Here is a 16,217-nt window from a genome sequence, read left to right on the forward strand (position 1 = left end):
AAACTTGCTGCGAGTGCACTCGAGCCCACTGTCCATCAGAGACAAGTCTTTATTCACTAACAGATATTTCATTACTGATATCTGGAAGTGCCTAAGTATACTCAGGAAACACTGTTCTCTCAGTAATTTATTTTTTTAATATGTCTATCAATTATTTCTAGGAAAATTTTTGTGGTAATTATGATACCAAGTTATTTTTCATTATTGCATCTTACACATGTGAAACTGGTGACGCTACTATATCACGCAAAAGAGGATATTGCTTACCTCATAAACATGTATCAGGACATATATCAGTGCGTAAGTACTAGTTTGGTCAACTACATAAACTAACCTGTTGAAGGTGAAGATGTTTCAGGTGTGGTAGTAGTCCTTTCATCTTCTGTTGTGTAAAGGTAAAACAGGTTAAGTTTGTAAATGAAAGCATATTAAAATGTTCCAAATAAGGCAAATTTCAGATTGGATTCAAAGGATTGTGTTAATTAGTGAGATATTCCTGAAAATGCTCAATGTTACATATTTCAATGGTAAACTTCACGTCAAAGAACTTAAACAACGACAAAGAAATCAATACATCTCATAATAATACTGAACATGAGTAAGTTTTTGCTACCTTTCTCATGATTATTATGCTTAAGGGCACCTCACTTTTCAGGGATAATGGAGACATGTTTTTTGTATGTAAATACGATCACTAACTGAGATCCTGGTTACACAAGTTAGAATTCTGTAATATGAGAAAAATTGTCCTTGAGGTTTTTTTACATCTGCATGAAAATCCAGACTATGCAGCTAGAGTCTATCCAAAACATTATTGAATAAGATAGGTTTTCACAGAAGTAAACCATATGGCAATAAACCATAAGTTAAAATATTTTTAAAAGAAATCTCTAAAAAGAAATTTGCTAAGTAGAGTCCATTAGCTAGTTCTGATCCTCTTCTATAGGTTCTCTTTTTTATGAAAGATGTTGAATATATCTGAGACCCACAGCTCTGCTGGGGCAGTCCCTCATACAGCAGATCACAACACCAACACACTTTCAGGAAGACCCACATTTTGAAAAGTACTTACATTTAAAATTAATACAATTTTTCATGTTGCTAACTAAAACCAGTCAGGGTCATCCAGCTTCTGTATTACAGCATTCCCTACCCTAATTGTTCTTTTAATTAGTTCTTTCCATTCCTTTATTTACCAACTAAAGTTTTACATACTAGCAGTACAGTAATAGGGTTACTTTGAAGGAAAGTTATGTTTGGATGAACACTCAACTGAGAGGTACTAGGAAAAAGACCTTCTTTGAGAATACACAAATGTTTTAGTATTGTTTTCCAGTTACTGTAGAGAAAGATAATGACTATATAGGTCACTGCTTACCACATGGCATGCATCTTTTCTTCTCGTGGTCAAAGTATTCATCATGAGAGCAGTTGTAACAGCCTGAAGAGAGGGGAGGAGAAGTTTGTTTTACATTTCTCAGAGAAAAGCATTTAATTTATACTATTATAATAATAATTATAATCTAATTTCTTACATTTCTATTATTAAAAAAAGTATCAACTGCAACATCATCTATTCAGGTAAGCATTTCCAGTGTCATCCTCAGAAGAAGGGTCTGCCTATGTTAGTAATTTTTTTGGTTTCTCCAACTATATCCATTTGTCTAATCAAGATATTAACTGCTCTCACCACATGTTTTCTTACCTAAGTACAGAGTATTCTTTTGATTTGGTGCAAGTCAGAGAATTTCTCTTCATGATAGGCTGAGCTAGATGTAGTACAGGTATTGAATTCATTATATATTTAAAGCAGTAGTAGTAAGGTAAAGATCACCAAAACTGCTTCAAAGATAGCATCAATTAGAATACCATTACTTAACTGTGGTATGACTGATTTTAAAAACAGCATTGAAAATAATTACTATGTTACTGTTTCCTGCTTTACACTAGTATAGCTTATTACCTTCAATGTTGACATATTTGTAGTTTTGATTTGGACAATTACAAGGCCTGTAATGCCAGGTGCAGTTGTCATTGTTGTAGCCATAGGAATAAGCATCACCACTTCCTGTTTTTTTATGAGAATTGTAATACTCACAGTAGACAGCTAAAAAAGGTAAAAGCAAGAGATAAATCAGAATTTTTCAAATTAATGGCATGTAATTTTCAAAAGACTAAAGGGAGGACAAAATTAATAAACAGTTTGAATAAAAAATTTTGTTACTGAAGTTGTTAGCTTCTGATGTAAATTGAAATTTATGCTCCAGTGAAGTCAGTTTCTTTTTTGCAAATGCACTATGCAGGCATTTCCACAATTTTTAATGCATAATATAGTGAAATGTTGAAAAGAAACCATCAAAAATGACAACTGTAGCACTGATTTATAACACACTCATCCTCTTTTTTTCCTCCATATATGGTGTTTGGGAACACCTTGATATCTTTTTCCTGATTTACAGTGTTCCAGCCAACACAGCTGTCTTTATTTCCTTGACATCCACACAGAAGGTGATTTCATCATAGCTAAAATGAAACATATTCTTTTACAATTTCATACTCCCTCTGCTGATTAACTGACCGTTTGCTATACAGTGGCAGCAGAAGAAACAGTCTGCCTTCTGTGACCACATTATTTTTCTCTTTCATTACTCCATGGTAAAAAGAGATAGAATATTTTGGTTAATTTAGCACAAATGAAAACTACAGATTTCAAAACCTGGTGGACTGAAGTCAACTATTTGCCCATAGAGAAAATGCAACTTAGGAGGTGTTTATTAAACAGTTACCTATGTTGCCATATTAATATACTCAGAGTTACAACAACAATCTCTTAAATCTGTTTAAAGAGAGCTTAAAGAAACTTACGACAGAACTCAGGTGTCCTCCAGTCAATGCAGATACCTTTATCTAAACATGCCATGGCATATACTGCAATGGCATCGCACATACATTCACAGTCCCCTCCAATGTCACAACCACAAGAGTCTCGAACGCAGGCCTCGTAATAAGGCATACGATTCACCTGCATTGGAAAATGAAGTAATGAATTTTGTAGGATTCTTCTGTGCCTCTATGTTAAGAAGAAGTTTTTCCCTGGGCTAAACAATGTGTTCCATTAAGTGACAGTAACTCGTATTTCCTCTGAACACTTGTGAAAGCAATTACAATCCCACTTCATACAAATCTTTTTTGCAAGAATGTAGGTGTCTCCACATCAACAATAGAAAATGATGATGTTTTGCCACATATGTGTGTTTAAATTCGTACTAGTCCTGAACATATTATGTATAGTCAGATAAAAAAAACCCGCAAACCCCCACATCCATTCAGGCACAAGTATCTAAGTTTGTCAGCTGTACACCCTCCATGGATATGCATGAGCACTGCAGCATTATCTACATTTCTCATTTATTTTCACCTCCTGAAAATGGAGATTTTCCTTCAGAAGGCTTGGTTCTGATGAACCTTGTGATACCTTCATTTCCCTAAAGTGGGCAACTTAAAACAAATAGGAAAGTTGATGATATCTTGCTCTTGGACTGATTTGCATCTTCTAAGTAATGCTGTTCATTTACTGATAAGAACAAGGGTTATCAGGCTTTTCTTAGGCTTGGTTTTCTAACAAAGGCTAAATGGTTTCCAAAGAGTAAACACTGCATTGGTCAGCATCTGTCATCAATAGACTGACAAATTTCTGATACTTAAGTCTTCGTTCTTTTTTCACTCTGATATTTTTAACTAATCAGTTAATGCCATACTTAGCTTTTGTGCTTACAAAACCAGTGGTGAAGTGCAAATAAGAAAGGATGAAGATTAATGTAAATGAGGGCCATAGAACATTCTCTATATATTTTATTAAAACATTCTGGGGAAGAGAAAATCAGGTGTTGGAGTGTGAGCATTTTGGAAGAATACAGATTATGCCTATAAATAAAAAGAAGGCCAAATCAATTCTTACCTTATTGTGACAGGCAGAAAAGACTTGGCTGTTGATGATGGAACACGTCTTTTCTGCCCATGCTTTACGATAAGGGTTCTTGCTACAGGGGTCCACTACAAAGTATACATCCCCACAGAGAGGATTCTCTTTCCAAGAATTGACAAATTCCAATTCATTTGATGCCACATACTTGCTTCGAGTTTCAAAATCATCTTTCATATTGCCATTGTAGTTCCCACACAAACCGCATATAGTTTCCTAGATTAAATGAAAGCAGCACTGTCAGTTCAGCAAGTTACAATTACTTGCCTTCCCTTTTGCTTACTGAGAATTTCTTGTGCTTTAGTAGTGAATGAGATCTACAAATACTCTAATGCATTCTTAGTGTCTTATGCATGAGGTTCTGTTCATCAGCAGATGAATGTGTTTCTCCTTTAAACTGTCATCATTCAGAGATCAAACTCAACCATGCAGTTATAAAAAATACAAGCACTTAGCTCGAAAATTTCCTAAATGCAGTAGGGTAATCACTTAAAAATCAGCCTCTAGTGAAAATCTCTGCTGTTTTGGAGATGATGAAAATTTATTGCTAGTAGCATCTCTGAAATACCTTTGACATCATAGAGAGGCAAGCCAACTGTCATGAGATGCACAGTTCAATCTGAACTGAAGGACAGTTTACTGAAGAAGTTATTCTGCCATTCCATACCTGTGTTTCTCTGGAGATCCTGGTGAAGAAGTTCATGTGCTTATTCCAGATAAGGGTCATGTTGTATTTTCCTGGGATAATGATATCAAACATCAGGTGAAGGGCATTCTTTTTCACTTTATATTGTACTCCAGGATTCTCCCCAGAAATAGTGAAGGTTTCATCCCGCAGTATTAATGTCAAATTCTGGAAGAAAATTTATCTGGATGTTATAACTTATCAAGTTTCAGTATTTTCCTTACTCTGTGTCACATTGCTGAAGATCAGATGCTGTGCTACTAGAGACTGTCTTGACATTCCCATTTATTTTTGAAAAGTCATGGCAGTCAAGTGAAGTCCCCGGAGACTGGAAGAAGGGAAACATTGCCCCCGTTTTTAAACAGGGTAGAAAGGAGGACCCTGGGAACTACTGACCTGGCAGCCTCACCTCTGTTCCTGGGAAGATCATGGAACAGATCCTCCTAGAAGCTGTGTTAAGGCACATGGAGGACAGGGAGGTGATTCGAGACAGCCAGCATGGCTTCACCAAGGGCAGGTCTTCCCTGACCAACCTAGTGACCTTTCTATGATGGAGTGACTACACCAGTGGACAAGGAAAGAGCTATGGGTGTCATCTGTCTGGACATCTGTAGGGCCTTTGACACGGTCCCCTACAACATCCTTCTCTCTAAATTGGAGAGATAAGGATTTGATGGATGGACTGTTTGATAGATAGGGAATTGGCTAGATGGACACATCCAGAGACTAGTGGTCAATGGCTCAAGGTCCAGATGGAGATCAGTGATGAGTGGTGTCTGTCAGGTGTCCGTATTGGGACTAGTACTGTTTAATATCGTCAGCAAAGGCATAGAAAGTGGGCTCGAGTGCACTCGCAGCAAGTTTGCAGATGACACCAAGCTGAGTGGTGTGGTTGACACACCTGAGGGACAGGATGCCATCCAGAGGGACCTGGACAAGCTCAAGAAGTGGGCCCTTGTGAACCTCATGAGGTTCAACAAGGCCAAGTACAAGGTCCTGCACCTGGGTAGGGGCAACCTCTGGTATCAATACAGGCTGGGGGATGAAGGCATTGAGGGCAGCCCTTTTGAGAGGGACTTGGAGGTTCTGGTGAATGAAAAGGCAGACATGAGCTAGCAATGTGCGCTTGCAGCCCAGAAAGCCAACCATACCATGGGCTGCATCGAAAGAACCGTGGGTCAGCAGGTCGAGGGAGGTGATTGTTCCCCTCTACTCTGCTCTGGTGAGACCCCACCTGCAGTACTGCGTCCAGCTGTGGGGTCCTCAGTACAGGAAAGACATGGACCTGTTGGAGCGGGTCCAGAGGAGGCCCACAAAAATGGTCAGAGGGAGGGAACACCTCTCCTATGAAGAAAGGCTGAGAGAGTTGGGGTTCTACAGTCCGGAGAAGAGAAGGCTCTGGGGATACCTTACTGTGGCCTTTCAATACTTGAAGGGGGCTTATAAAAAAGATGGGGACAGACTTTTCAGTAGGGCCTGTTGTGACAGGACAAGGGGTAATGGTTTTAAACTAAAAGAGAGTAGATTCAGACCAGATATAAGGAAGAAATTTTTTATGATGAGGGTGGTAAAACACTGGAAGAGGTGCCCAGAGAGGTTGTAGATGCCCCAACCCTGGAAACATTCAAGGTCAGGTAGGACAGGGCTCTGAGGAACCTGATCTAGTTGAAGATGTCCCTGCCTGGGGCAGGTGGGTTGGACTAGATGACCTTTAAAGGTCCCTTCCAACCCAAACTATTCTATGATTCTATTCTATTCTATGATTCTATTTTACAGGCTTTTTTTAATCCCTTGGAATTATTTTGTATGGATATGCAAATCTTCACAGGAAACAAAAACATCTATCATTGTTCCACCCTCATTGTTAGGTGTGCTAGTGCCATGACTGCATTTGGTGGAAATAATATGGACATCTACATGCAGCCAGCATAGTAGAGGAAGTATGTTTTCATGTGTTCCTAAGAATAATCAAAAAGTTACAGAGAAAACAGCTTTCCGTCTTAGGCTCTTTTACTATCTCCCACTCTTATGTGTACTCTTACAACTTTACTCCTGCCATACTGCAGTGTTTCAGTTTTTAGATAATTAACATAAAGTTTTGTCTGAAGCATTCATTTATGAAACTGGATTCTAAGCAAACAAACTTTTTCACCACAGCACTGACCAACTGGAACTGCCAGTATTTAGTCAGTAATGTGGCAAATGTGTACTGCTGTAGTGACTGTTTCTTGGGATAAAATCTCATCTATCCATATTCCTCTCTCTGTCAGATAATGAAGGACTCTAAGACGATCTGATACTACTGGGCATTACTGTCCCATAGAACTGAGAACAGTAAAAATTAGCCAATTGTGGAAGCTGCCACACAGCAGTGGAAATGAGCATGACTGCTCATTACTGTAGTTTCATGGATATATCTCAGGCAAGGTCTGGATATATTTTGAATTGCAGCTGGACTTAGAGAAATTTGGGGAGATCTTGCTTATCATCCATGATGAGAATTCCCCAATTTTATACTATTGTTTTCCTGAGTTTGGTGGGGAGGGAAATCAGTATCTTTGGACTGCACAATTCACTACTGAGTCAATAAAGTTCAAAATTTGATGGCTTCTACGTAGGCAAGAACTTCAGGGACTGAAACATTGACATAAGAATTGAAAAAAACTCAAAACCAAAACACCTGTTGTCATTTCCTACTAAAACCGAAGCTGTAGGTTTGGCACACAATTTCACTTACAAGACATCACTTCAAAGACACAGCTAGAGCTTCCAAAAGGGAAGCAAACATGGGCTTAAAATAGTTATTCAGTTGGATAACAGCAGAATGAAGATCTTACCCCAAGGTAAATGCTGATGGATCTGGAGCATGTAACCCCTGATTTCCCACAGATTACATTCTCAGTAACAATTTTGAAAGAGGAAACGGGTCTATTAACACTGCAGCCATCCTAAAAAAAACCAAAACAAACCACAAAACGCACAAAAACCCAGTAGACTCTGTCTCTGGTGTCTTCCAACTTTTAAAACTTAAAAGCATAAAAAAGTAAAGAAAGCTTAAACATGTCATGACTGATTCTGCCTGTTTTGGGAGGTGATAACCTCTGATTTGGGAGTCAAATTGACATTACTTCCCTAAAAGATATAGCTGGCTGGTACAGAATACATACATATCAATGACTATTTAAACATGTCATTAATTCTAAAATTGGTTGTAATTGCATGAAAAAAACCTGTGTTTTGAGAAGTAAAGTCTTTTCCTCTTAAGTATTGAAATAAGCAGAAAATATAAACCCACAATGTTTATAAAGATTTAAAGTGCTCTATTGGTTATAGATACATCTTGGTATTTTCATTAGCCATTTAAATCAAGCTATTTCTTGATGCTAAGATACTGCCAAAATAAGCAGTAAGAGGTAGATTACCATAGCTAATATGTATTCACAGTTGCCATCAAACACAAAGCGCTGTCCATCAAAAGTGGTGATGTGGCCTTCTCCATACAGATTACACGTTGAGGAACACTTTGACTTCTGAACACATTTCCATTTGCCTTTTGTGCAAGTGCTGGGAGTGAGAAGAGAAACCTTACTCAGATTTCAAAGAAATGCCACCTTAACCTGCTTCTTTTTAGATACATGCACTTTTATAGATAAGATATTCATTTAACGGACTTGTGTACGCTGTGACCAAGTTACAATTAATGTAAGAACAATAACTAAAAGTTATGGACTGCCTAGAAAATTAATACGTGATAAAGAAGAAATCTTAGGTAATTTTTGCTTTCTTTTTTCATGAAAGAAGGAATATAAAACTCGTTTATTTTTGCTCTTAATGAGAACAGATGTCACTGTTCTGTATAGTTCAGGCGGTGGTGTTTTTTTAATACTAGATTAGTAACTGGAAAGTGGATAAAGTACTTTGAGAATATCACTAAAGAAATTGAAACAATTTTTTGGAGGGGTTGCTTTTATCTACAGAAAAGAAGGAAGATTTTGCCCTCATTTTTATTTAGGTGGAGCCATTAATTCTTAACCGTATGTAGTTTACAGTTACAGGCCCTACGGAATGCCCATATTCCTGGATATACATATGGCAGAAATTATCCCTGAAGCCATTACCATGACTCTTTTATCTATACATATATACTGTCAACTGTTAAGCTCCTCTTTATCATCTCTGTGCTTTGTCACTGTATTCCTTTCATTCAACTGTTACTGTTTCCTACTCTCCTGTCAGCTAAACACTTTTGTTATGTAGTGGTACAGTTTACTGAAACAGAGGTTCTGCAGTGGAAAATTGTGTGATTCTTACCAGATCTCGCATTCAGTTTGGATCTGTTCACCTTTTCCGTAAGCAAGACCACCGTATTCACACGGACACTCCTCAGCTGGAACACACCTGCCATCGAGATTTTCATATAGCCCATCAGCACAGACACAGCCTGATTCACATTTAGTGGGTATCTGGTAAGGATTGCAAAATGAAGAGAAACGTAAGATGCATTTTATCTTGTATATGAATAGTGTCAAGAATGAACCTGTGCTAAGTTCTAGTTTTGACTTGATTTCAATTTTGTGATTTTTGTCGTACTAATACACTAGTCAATTGAACCAGTTTCACTGAAGTTGTAAGATATACCTGTTATATGAGATATTGAACATACTTATGACTCTGAAAATTTTATCTTTCATTGCTACCAATCTTTCAGACAGAGTACAACAGAAGTTCCTTTATATCGAGGAAGCTTATTACAATTCTTCCAATTAGTCTGTTTCCTTAATATAAAGGCATAAGAAAACCCTATCAAGACAGACTAGGAGTCTGCCTAGCCTAGGTGTCCTGTGTCCTGTGACCATCAGCAGCAGATAGGTGAGAAAGAATAGAACAGGAATCACAAACCACATGTTCTATCAGTTTCCAGTGACATGCAGCTTATGGCGTACCTAAGCCAGAGATGATAGCCATGTGGTTAAGAATCCTTAATAGATTTTTATTCTATTCATTTAATAGAAATTAATGTATTAATTCATGCAATTTAATTCCTTTAATAACTTTTAAAATATATGTAAATTTTTAGTGTTCACAGCCTGTGGAAAGAAGTCTGATGTTTAACTGCGTCACATTAGAAGAAATATCTCTCTCCATTTCACTAGAAGGAACATAGTCAAGTTCTAAGTAACAACTAGAACATTCTTCCTCTCTCAAAAGGATAAATACCCCAGAGCTATGAAACTCACACATTCAATTCCAGTAGCCAGCATCTGACAGGTAGGTGCACATGCAGCTCCATACTTGTTTTCTAAACTCTCAGAACATGATACATATTTCTTAGGAGCTTTGCAGCTTTCTAGGAAAAAGGAAGAAAAACAAACATTGGAGAGATTGTGAAGTAGCAATTTTACACATAGGGGAAAAGAGTATGTTTCTAAGTAAACCATATCAGACTCATACCTGCAGGATTTTGAGGTTTGCCTGTGCAACTTAGTCTCCCATTAATGCAGTAGCTAGGGGGGGGAAAAAAGGAATTTCAGTGCAATTCTCTCCTAAGAAAGAAATTTTAATTTTTTGCAAAATGGCTTGATGTTTCTCACCATTGGAAATGTTTCATTTATGTTACTAGCTCTTCCCCATCCTTCAAAATGGAACGTGAGTCAAGTTGCCTCTCTTTACTTTTTATAGTATACAGTAACATCAGTTTTGAAAATGAATAGTAGGCCATTCACTATTCTGATGGCCTATCAAGTCATTCTTGAGGTTTGGATATAGCTGTCCAGATGCGCTAAGATCTTACATATTATTTTCTAATTTTTTCCTTAACATTTCCAAGCTTAAGGTAAGTCAAACACTTTTTGTTCATTTAAGAATCTTTGTAGTTTAGGAAAGGGCAGAAAAGATGTCTTAAAAAATAAACCTTTGTTATTAAAAGTAAGGAGACTGTACTGGTTTTGGCCGGAATGGAGTTAATTTTCTTTGTAGCAGCTCGAGGGTGCAATGTTTTGGATTTGTGACCAAAATGGTGTTGATAACACAATGTTGTTTCAACTATTGCTGAACAGTGTCAAGGCCTTCTCTGCTTCTTTCGCTGCCCAGCCAGGGAGTAAGCTGGGATTGCACAAGAAGTGGGGAGGGGACAATGCCAGGAGAGCTGATCCCAACTGACCAAAGAGATATTCCATACTATACAACATCATTCTCAAGAATAAAAGCTCGGGTAAAGAAGGAGGAAGGAGGAATGTTTGGAGTTATGGCACTGGTCTTCCTAAGTAACTGTTATTCATGTCAAAGTCATGCTTTCGTGGAAATGTCTAAACATCTGCCTGCTGATAGGAAGTAGTGAATTAATTCCTTACTTAGCTTTGATTGCACATGCTGCTTTGCTTATTAAATAAGCTTATTTTTGCTTACTAATAACAAATTTATTAAACTGTCTTTATCTCAACCCACAAATTTTCTTGCTTTTGCCCTTCTGATTCTTTTCTGCATCTGGCTGAAGTGGAGTCAGCAAGCGGCTGTGTGATGCTTAGCTGCTTACTGCTGTTAACCTTCCACAGGAAGGTTATGAAGACCCCTCATCTTCATTTTCAGTTTGTTAATCTTTAAACTTGACACACTTACCAGGTAGTCCCACCAGTGACTGTTGACTGTTCAGGCAAGATGTATTTTCTATCTTCTAAATAGCAGGGACAATGAGATTTACGAACACACTCATTCTTGTGGTTCAAGTACATTCCTTCAGGACAATGACAGCCTTCAATAGGGATGTCAGTTGGATGACATTCCAGGGCTCGGTTGGAGAGTGACAAGCATGTCCTGTCACACGCCTGAGTGTTGTAGCTGAATGTTTGATTGCCAGTACAAGTAATGGCTGTAAAACAAGACAAGAGTGTACCTTAAACTTCATTTACTTATCCTCTTCCTTGTGAAAGATAACTGTGCTTGTAATGTGCTGCATATATTGTGTTAACAGCTTCAATGTTTAATGTGTCCTATTGCTTCTCTTCCAGTGGATGCAGAGCTCTAACAAAAAAAATTGCAGACCAGGGGTTAACACCAACCATGTAGCTCTTTGGAAGGTTAAATATTTTACTGCTTCTGTGCAGAAATAGCAACGTATTTTTGAGTAACTGTGAAACCTATGCCTATGTCTAAGTTGCATAAATAGCAAAATCACATCTGCAACCAGAGTTTTTCCTAGTTCTTTCTCATCTTACAGCACCGTATAGCTTTATTTATCTGTCTATTCCATCGCTCAGTTATCAAGTCCTGGAAGCATGCACATGCTCACCTTAAAGCATATGAGTAATCTTTTTCACATAGTCCTAAAGTAAAATCCTTTTCTGAAAAGGACTAGAAGGGTATTCAAAAGTTGGGTATCTTTTATCCCATTTCTGCTTTCCTCTTCTTTCTGTTCACTTCTTTCCTCATAACACTTAAGATGATTTGGACACTGTTTAGAATACTGCTTTACCATTTTATGTTTTTTGTTGTGTTATGATACGTCTGTGAAGTCAGCAGCCCCTGGGAATATAGCTTTTATACCTGCTGGTTGGCCTACTTGAGCAGTAAATAGTTATTTTCTAACGACTGACAAGTAGTTTTAAAATATGTTCTTGCTCTAATCCAGTTTTGTCACAGGTGAATCAAATATGGGAATATTCTAAATGGCAACAGATAGACCTGTAGCATGCATTCATCTGATGGCACACTATTAAGAGTTGGTTCGTTACTTACTACAATTGTCCATACTGTTTCTCCAGTCCTCAAGGATTAAACCCATTGAACTGCATGTTCGTGCATATGATCCCAGAGCAGAACAAATATAAGGAAAGGTCTCTTCGTAATTACAGGCTTGGTAGACACATCTCTGAAACCCAACACATGGAGAGTACTCCGTTATGGGGGAGCAGACATTTGGGAGTGCTAAACCCTGGAGGTATTTAAAAGACGTGTAGATGTGGCACTTAAGGACATGGTTTAGAGGTGGACTTGGTAGTGTTAGGTTTACAGTTGGACTCGATGTTCTTAACGGTCTTTTCTAACCTAAATGATTGTATGCTGAATTGCAGAGGTAAGTAATGCAAAATATATATTATTGCATAACTAAAACTGATGAAAAATATCAGATCAATTGCCTGATTGACATGAATAAAATATACTTAGTACCTAAAAAATGCCTTTGTTTATTCACTGTTTTTCATTTTTAATTTTCAAGTGTTTTGTGGAGGTTGACAAATATAATGAGATCAATTATGCACGTGGGAAAAACAATACTTTGCACAGTTAAAGTTGTTGACATGGAAACCTGCAGCATGAGCAAAATACCCTTCTGATTCATAGGGATGGGACTGGTGCTTATGAACAAACAGACTTTTAGTGTGATGGGGACATAAATTTCAAAACCACATTGTTCCTTAGCGTCTATGCATTGCTGATCCAAATGAGTGGGATACTGTATATGAGTACATTCTGGTCCGTATTTGGACTCCCTCTGTAAATATCTATCATAATCTCCTACCTTGTAGAAAGGAATAGGGTTCACCACAGCATGGCATTTCTCAAACACTGTACCCTTCTTGGTAAGAATAGAGCAATGAGTCTCAGCAGATATTTCTAATGAAAGTAAATCATGGACATTAAACAGAGAAAGTTAGGAAAAAGAAATTAAAAAATGAAAAAGAAATGAAAAAAATCCTGGACACACTACTTCAGCTGAGCTTTTGACAATGATATATTGAATAAAAGGACAACTTCTTAGCTTGTTAGCTTGCAGACAATACTTTTGTTCAAACAGCTCAGTAAGGCTTTTTCTTTTTCTTTTTCTTTTTGTTTAAGACCAATAGCAATAGGGACTTGAGAAGGCAAAGCCTGGATTTCAGTCACAGCTGAGCAAGTCTAAGACATCCATGGACATTGCAATTTCACTGGAAATATCATCAAAACCCTCTCATTCACCATCTCAATCCCAGATCTCTAGAACGGGATCTGATAAGCTTTCCCTAGATATGTATTCTGGAAATCAGAAAAGTCTTGGTGGTGACAGAATTTGTGATGTTCAATCATCTCAGTCTCTGCTTCTCTGAAACTCTCTCATTCCCTTGGTATGGGCTTATGGAAGTGTCAAAGCTAGCTGGAGAGATCAGTTACAACAAGATCATTTACTTACTGTTCAGTTGACTCAAAGCACAAGGGTCGGTATCTCTCTCTAAAGCAGGATGGCAATTTCCTGCCCTCCAGGAATCTACAAACAGGGAGGCTGTCCCTTCAGTGATATCCATGCTAGTCATGAAGTCATCTGTAGTGTCTCCATTGTAGTTACCACACAAACCTAATAACATCAGAAATGGAAGGGATGGCTGAAAATTAAAGAATGTGTACACAAGGGTCTGTGTTTATTTCTATAATAGTGAGAAAATTGATTCAAAAGTTCTACATGGAGTGTCACTGAATACTGTAGATCAAGCGGCCAGAGAATCTTGATTATGTACACATTCAGTCACTGAGCCTCTGCCTTATCAAGTTAGGATTGTCCACTTCTATTCAATGACAAATTCATACAGAAGTTTTTGTCTTGTTTTTAGAAAAAGGGCTTTTTCAATGGTTTTAAATCATGTAAAAGAGAAAGGCCATGAAATATGTCTGCAGTTAACATGTGTTTTCTTGTGTATATAAAACCTGTAATGACAAACAATATACATTTGGACTTTTTTAAAAGCTAAAGCCTCTCTGTAATTCCCTATATAAATTAGTATGCAGGATATGTCTTTGTGGCTAATGTTGCTGTGCAATAAACATAAACATCTCCATCTGGTGCTTATCAGCTGAGAAGCTTTTAGATTCTTAGGATCATTGTGTTTACAGTCATTGTTGTCCTGGTTTCAGCTGGGATGGAGTTAATTGTCTTCCTAGTAGCTGGTACAGTGCTATGTTTTGAGTTCAGTATGAGAAGAATGTCGATAACACTCATGTTTTCAGTTGTTGCTAAGTAGTGTTTAGTCTAAAGTCAAGGATTTTTCAGCTTCTCATGCCCAGCCAGCGAGAAAGCTGGAGGGGCACAAGAAGTTGGCACAGGACAGAGCCAGGGCAGCTGACCCAAACTGGCCAACGGGGTATTCCATACCGTGTGACGTCCCAGCCAGTATAGGAACTGGGAAGTGGGGGTGGGGAATCACCACTGGGGGACTGGCTGGGTGTTGATCGACGGGAGGTGAGCAATTGCCCTGCGCATCATTTGTACATTCCAATCCTTTTACTATTGCTGTTGTCATTTTATTAGTGTTATCATTATCATTATTAGTTTCTTCTTTTCTGTTCTATTAAACCGTTCCTATCTCAACCCACGAGTTTTACTTCTTTTCCTGAATTTCTCCCCCATCCCACTGGGGGGGGGGGGGGGGGAGGGAGTGAGCGGCTGCGTGGTGCTTAGTTGCTGGCTGGGGTTAAACCACGACATCGTACACTGTGTTAAAAGAAACATGTGCTCCAAGATGTAGAGACCACACAGACTAATTTGTTACCCCTTCATTGCATAGTAAAGCACATATTGAAAAAGGCATACATAAAACTTGTGAAGAACAGTATTATATTACTAATGAAAAATGTCATCCATCTAATTTCTTTGATTAATTTTAAAGTTATTAGTGAAAAATAAATTCTTAGCACATCAGTTTTCCAATGCAGGTATTTTTGTTGTATTTTCTTTGAATCCGGAGAAGAAAGTTTATTCCTTAAAGGATGAATACTAAGCTTTCAAAATTACACTTCCTACATTTTCTCCTTCACATGGGGACTAGATTTCTTACCTAGGGTTCTGCCTTTGAATTGTGATCCAACTTTTACGTAGGCCTGGAACACAGGTGATGTTTGAACTACAAGTTCCAGCCCGAAGGTTGTATACATCTGAATGTATATCGAGGACTGTCTGAAAATAGTGATGTTTCCTAAAAGAACAAGGATATTTAGAAATGAGATTCTGATGCATAGGATATTACAAAGTAATGATTATAATGTATATGTAAGTGTTCTAGCATTCTGTCTACAAATCTTCTCCTTCCATGCACAACTGTCTGCAGAGGGACAGATGCAATGGAAAAGATGTTAACCTTCCTCTGAAACCTCTGCTATTGGCACTGCAGGAGAAAGGATTCTGGGTTGTGTAAAACAGACATTTAATGTAATTTGGATTTTACATATATTCCCTTTTCTTCACCTGATCTGTAAGGTAGATGTTTAAGTTCACCATCGTCAGTAAGGAGTTCACTCTGAGAAATCACAATTTTGTCCTGTAAGAAAAGGACATGGAATCAGAAGTAATTATCTTACTGATGGTATTTATATGTTCTTTAAGTTAAGCAACTGTATTGTCAATGACCCATATAATAGTGAAAGATTCATTCAAGCTTTTTCTCACATGTTATTCCATACTGCTTTCAGTTTTCACTTTGAAAATACTCTAACTACTTGAGTTGATGCAGCAGCTGAAAACTTTACTGTCTATGCACGAACTGGAACGTACCTTTAGTACCTATCCCCCATAATTTTTCATTTCAGGCT

General features: G+C 37.8%; 1 protein-coding gene across 1 annotated transcript in view; it reads right to left on the reverse strand.

The window, feature by feature from the left end:
• MUC6 (mucin 6, oligomeric mucus/gel-forming) overlaps window positions 1-16,217 on the reverse strand; it is a 59,724-nt gene that overhangs the window by 20,296 nt on the left and 23,211 nt on the right. The window contains exons 12-28 of the mRNA XM_049820717.1: window positions 15,874-15,946; window positions 15,467-15,604; window positions 13,831-13,992; window positions 13,183-13,277; window positions 12,399-12,531; window positions 11,283-11,532; window positions 10,119-10,171; window positions 9,905-10,014; window positions 8,979-9,130; window positions 8,090-8,231; window positions 7,505-7,615; window positions 4,650-4,835; window positions 3,959-4,198; window positions 2,866-3,022; window positions 1,964-2,107; window positions 1,379-1,441; window positions 335-382 (exon numbers count right to left, since the gene is read on the reverse strand). Coding sequence (XP_049676674.1) covers window positions 335-382; window positions 1,379-1,441; window positions 1,964-2,107; window positions 2,866-3,022; window positions 3,959-4,198; window positions 4,650-4,835; window positions 7,505-7,615; window positions 8,090-8,231; window positions 8,979-9,130; window positions 9,905-10,014; window positions 10,119-10,171; window positions 11,283-11,532; window positions 12,399-12,531; window positions 13,183-13,277; window positions 13,831-13,992; window positions 15,467-15,604; window positions 15,874-15,946 — 2,257 coding nt within the window. The remainder of the gene's footprint in view (window positions 1-334; window positions 383-1,378; window positions 1,442-1,963; window positions 2,108-2,865; window positions 3,023-3,958; window positions 4,199-4,649; window positions 4,836-7,504; window positions 7,616-8,089; window positions 8,232-8,978; window positions 9,131-9,904; window positions 10,015-10,118; window positions 10,172-11,282; window positions 11,533-12,398; window positions 12,532-13,182; window positions 13,278-13,830; window positions 13,993-15,466; window positions 15,605-15,873; window positions 15,947-16,217) is intronic.

This window comes from Accipiter gentilis, chromosome 17 (genome assembly GCF_929443795.1).
Source record: "Accipiter gentilis chromosome 17, bAccGen1.1, whole genome shotgun sequence".
In the NCBI taxonomy this organism is placed as follows: domain Eukaryota; kingdom Metazoa; phylum Chordata; class Aves; order Accipitriformes; family Accipitridae; genus Astur; species Astur gentilis.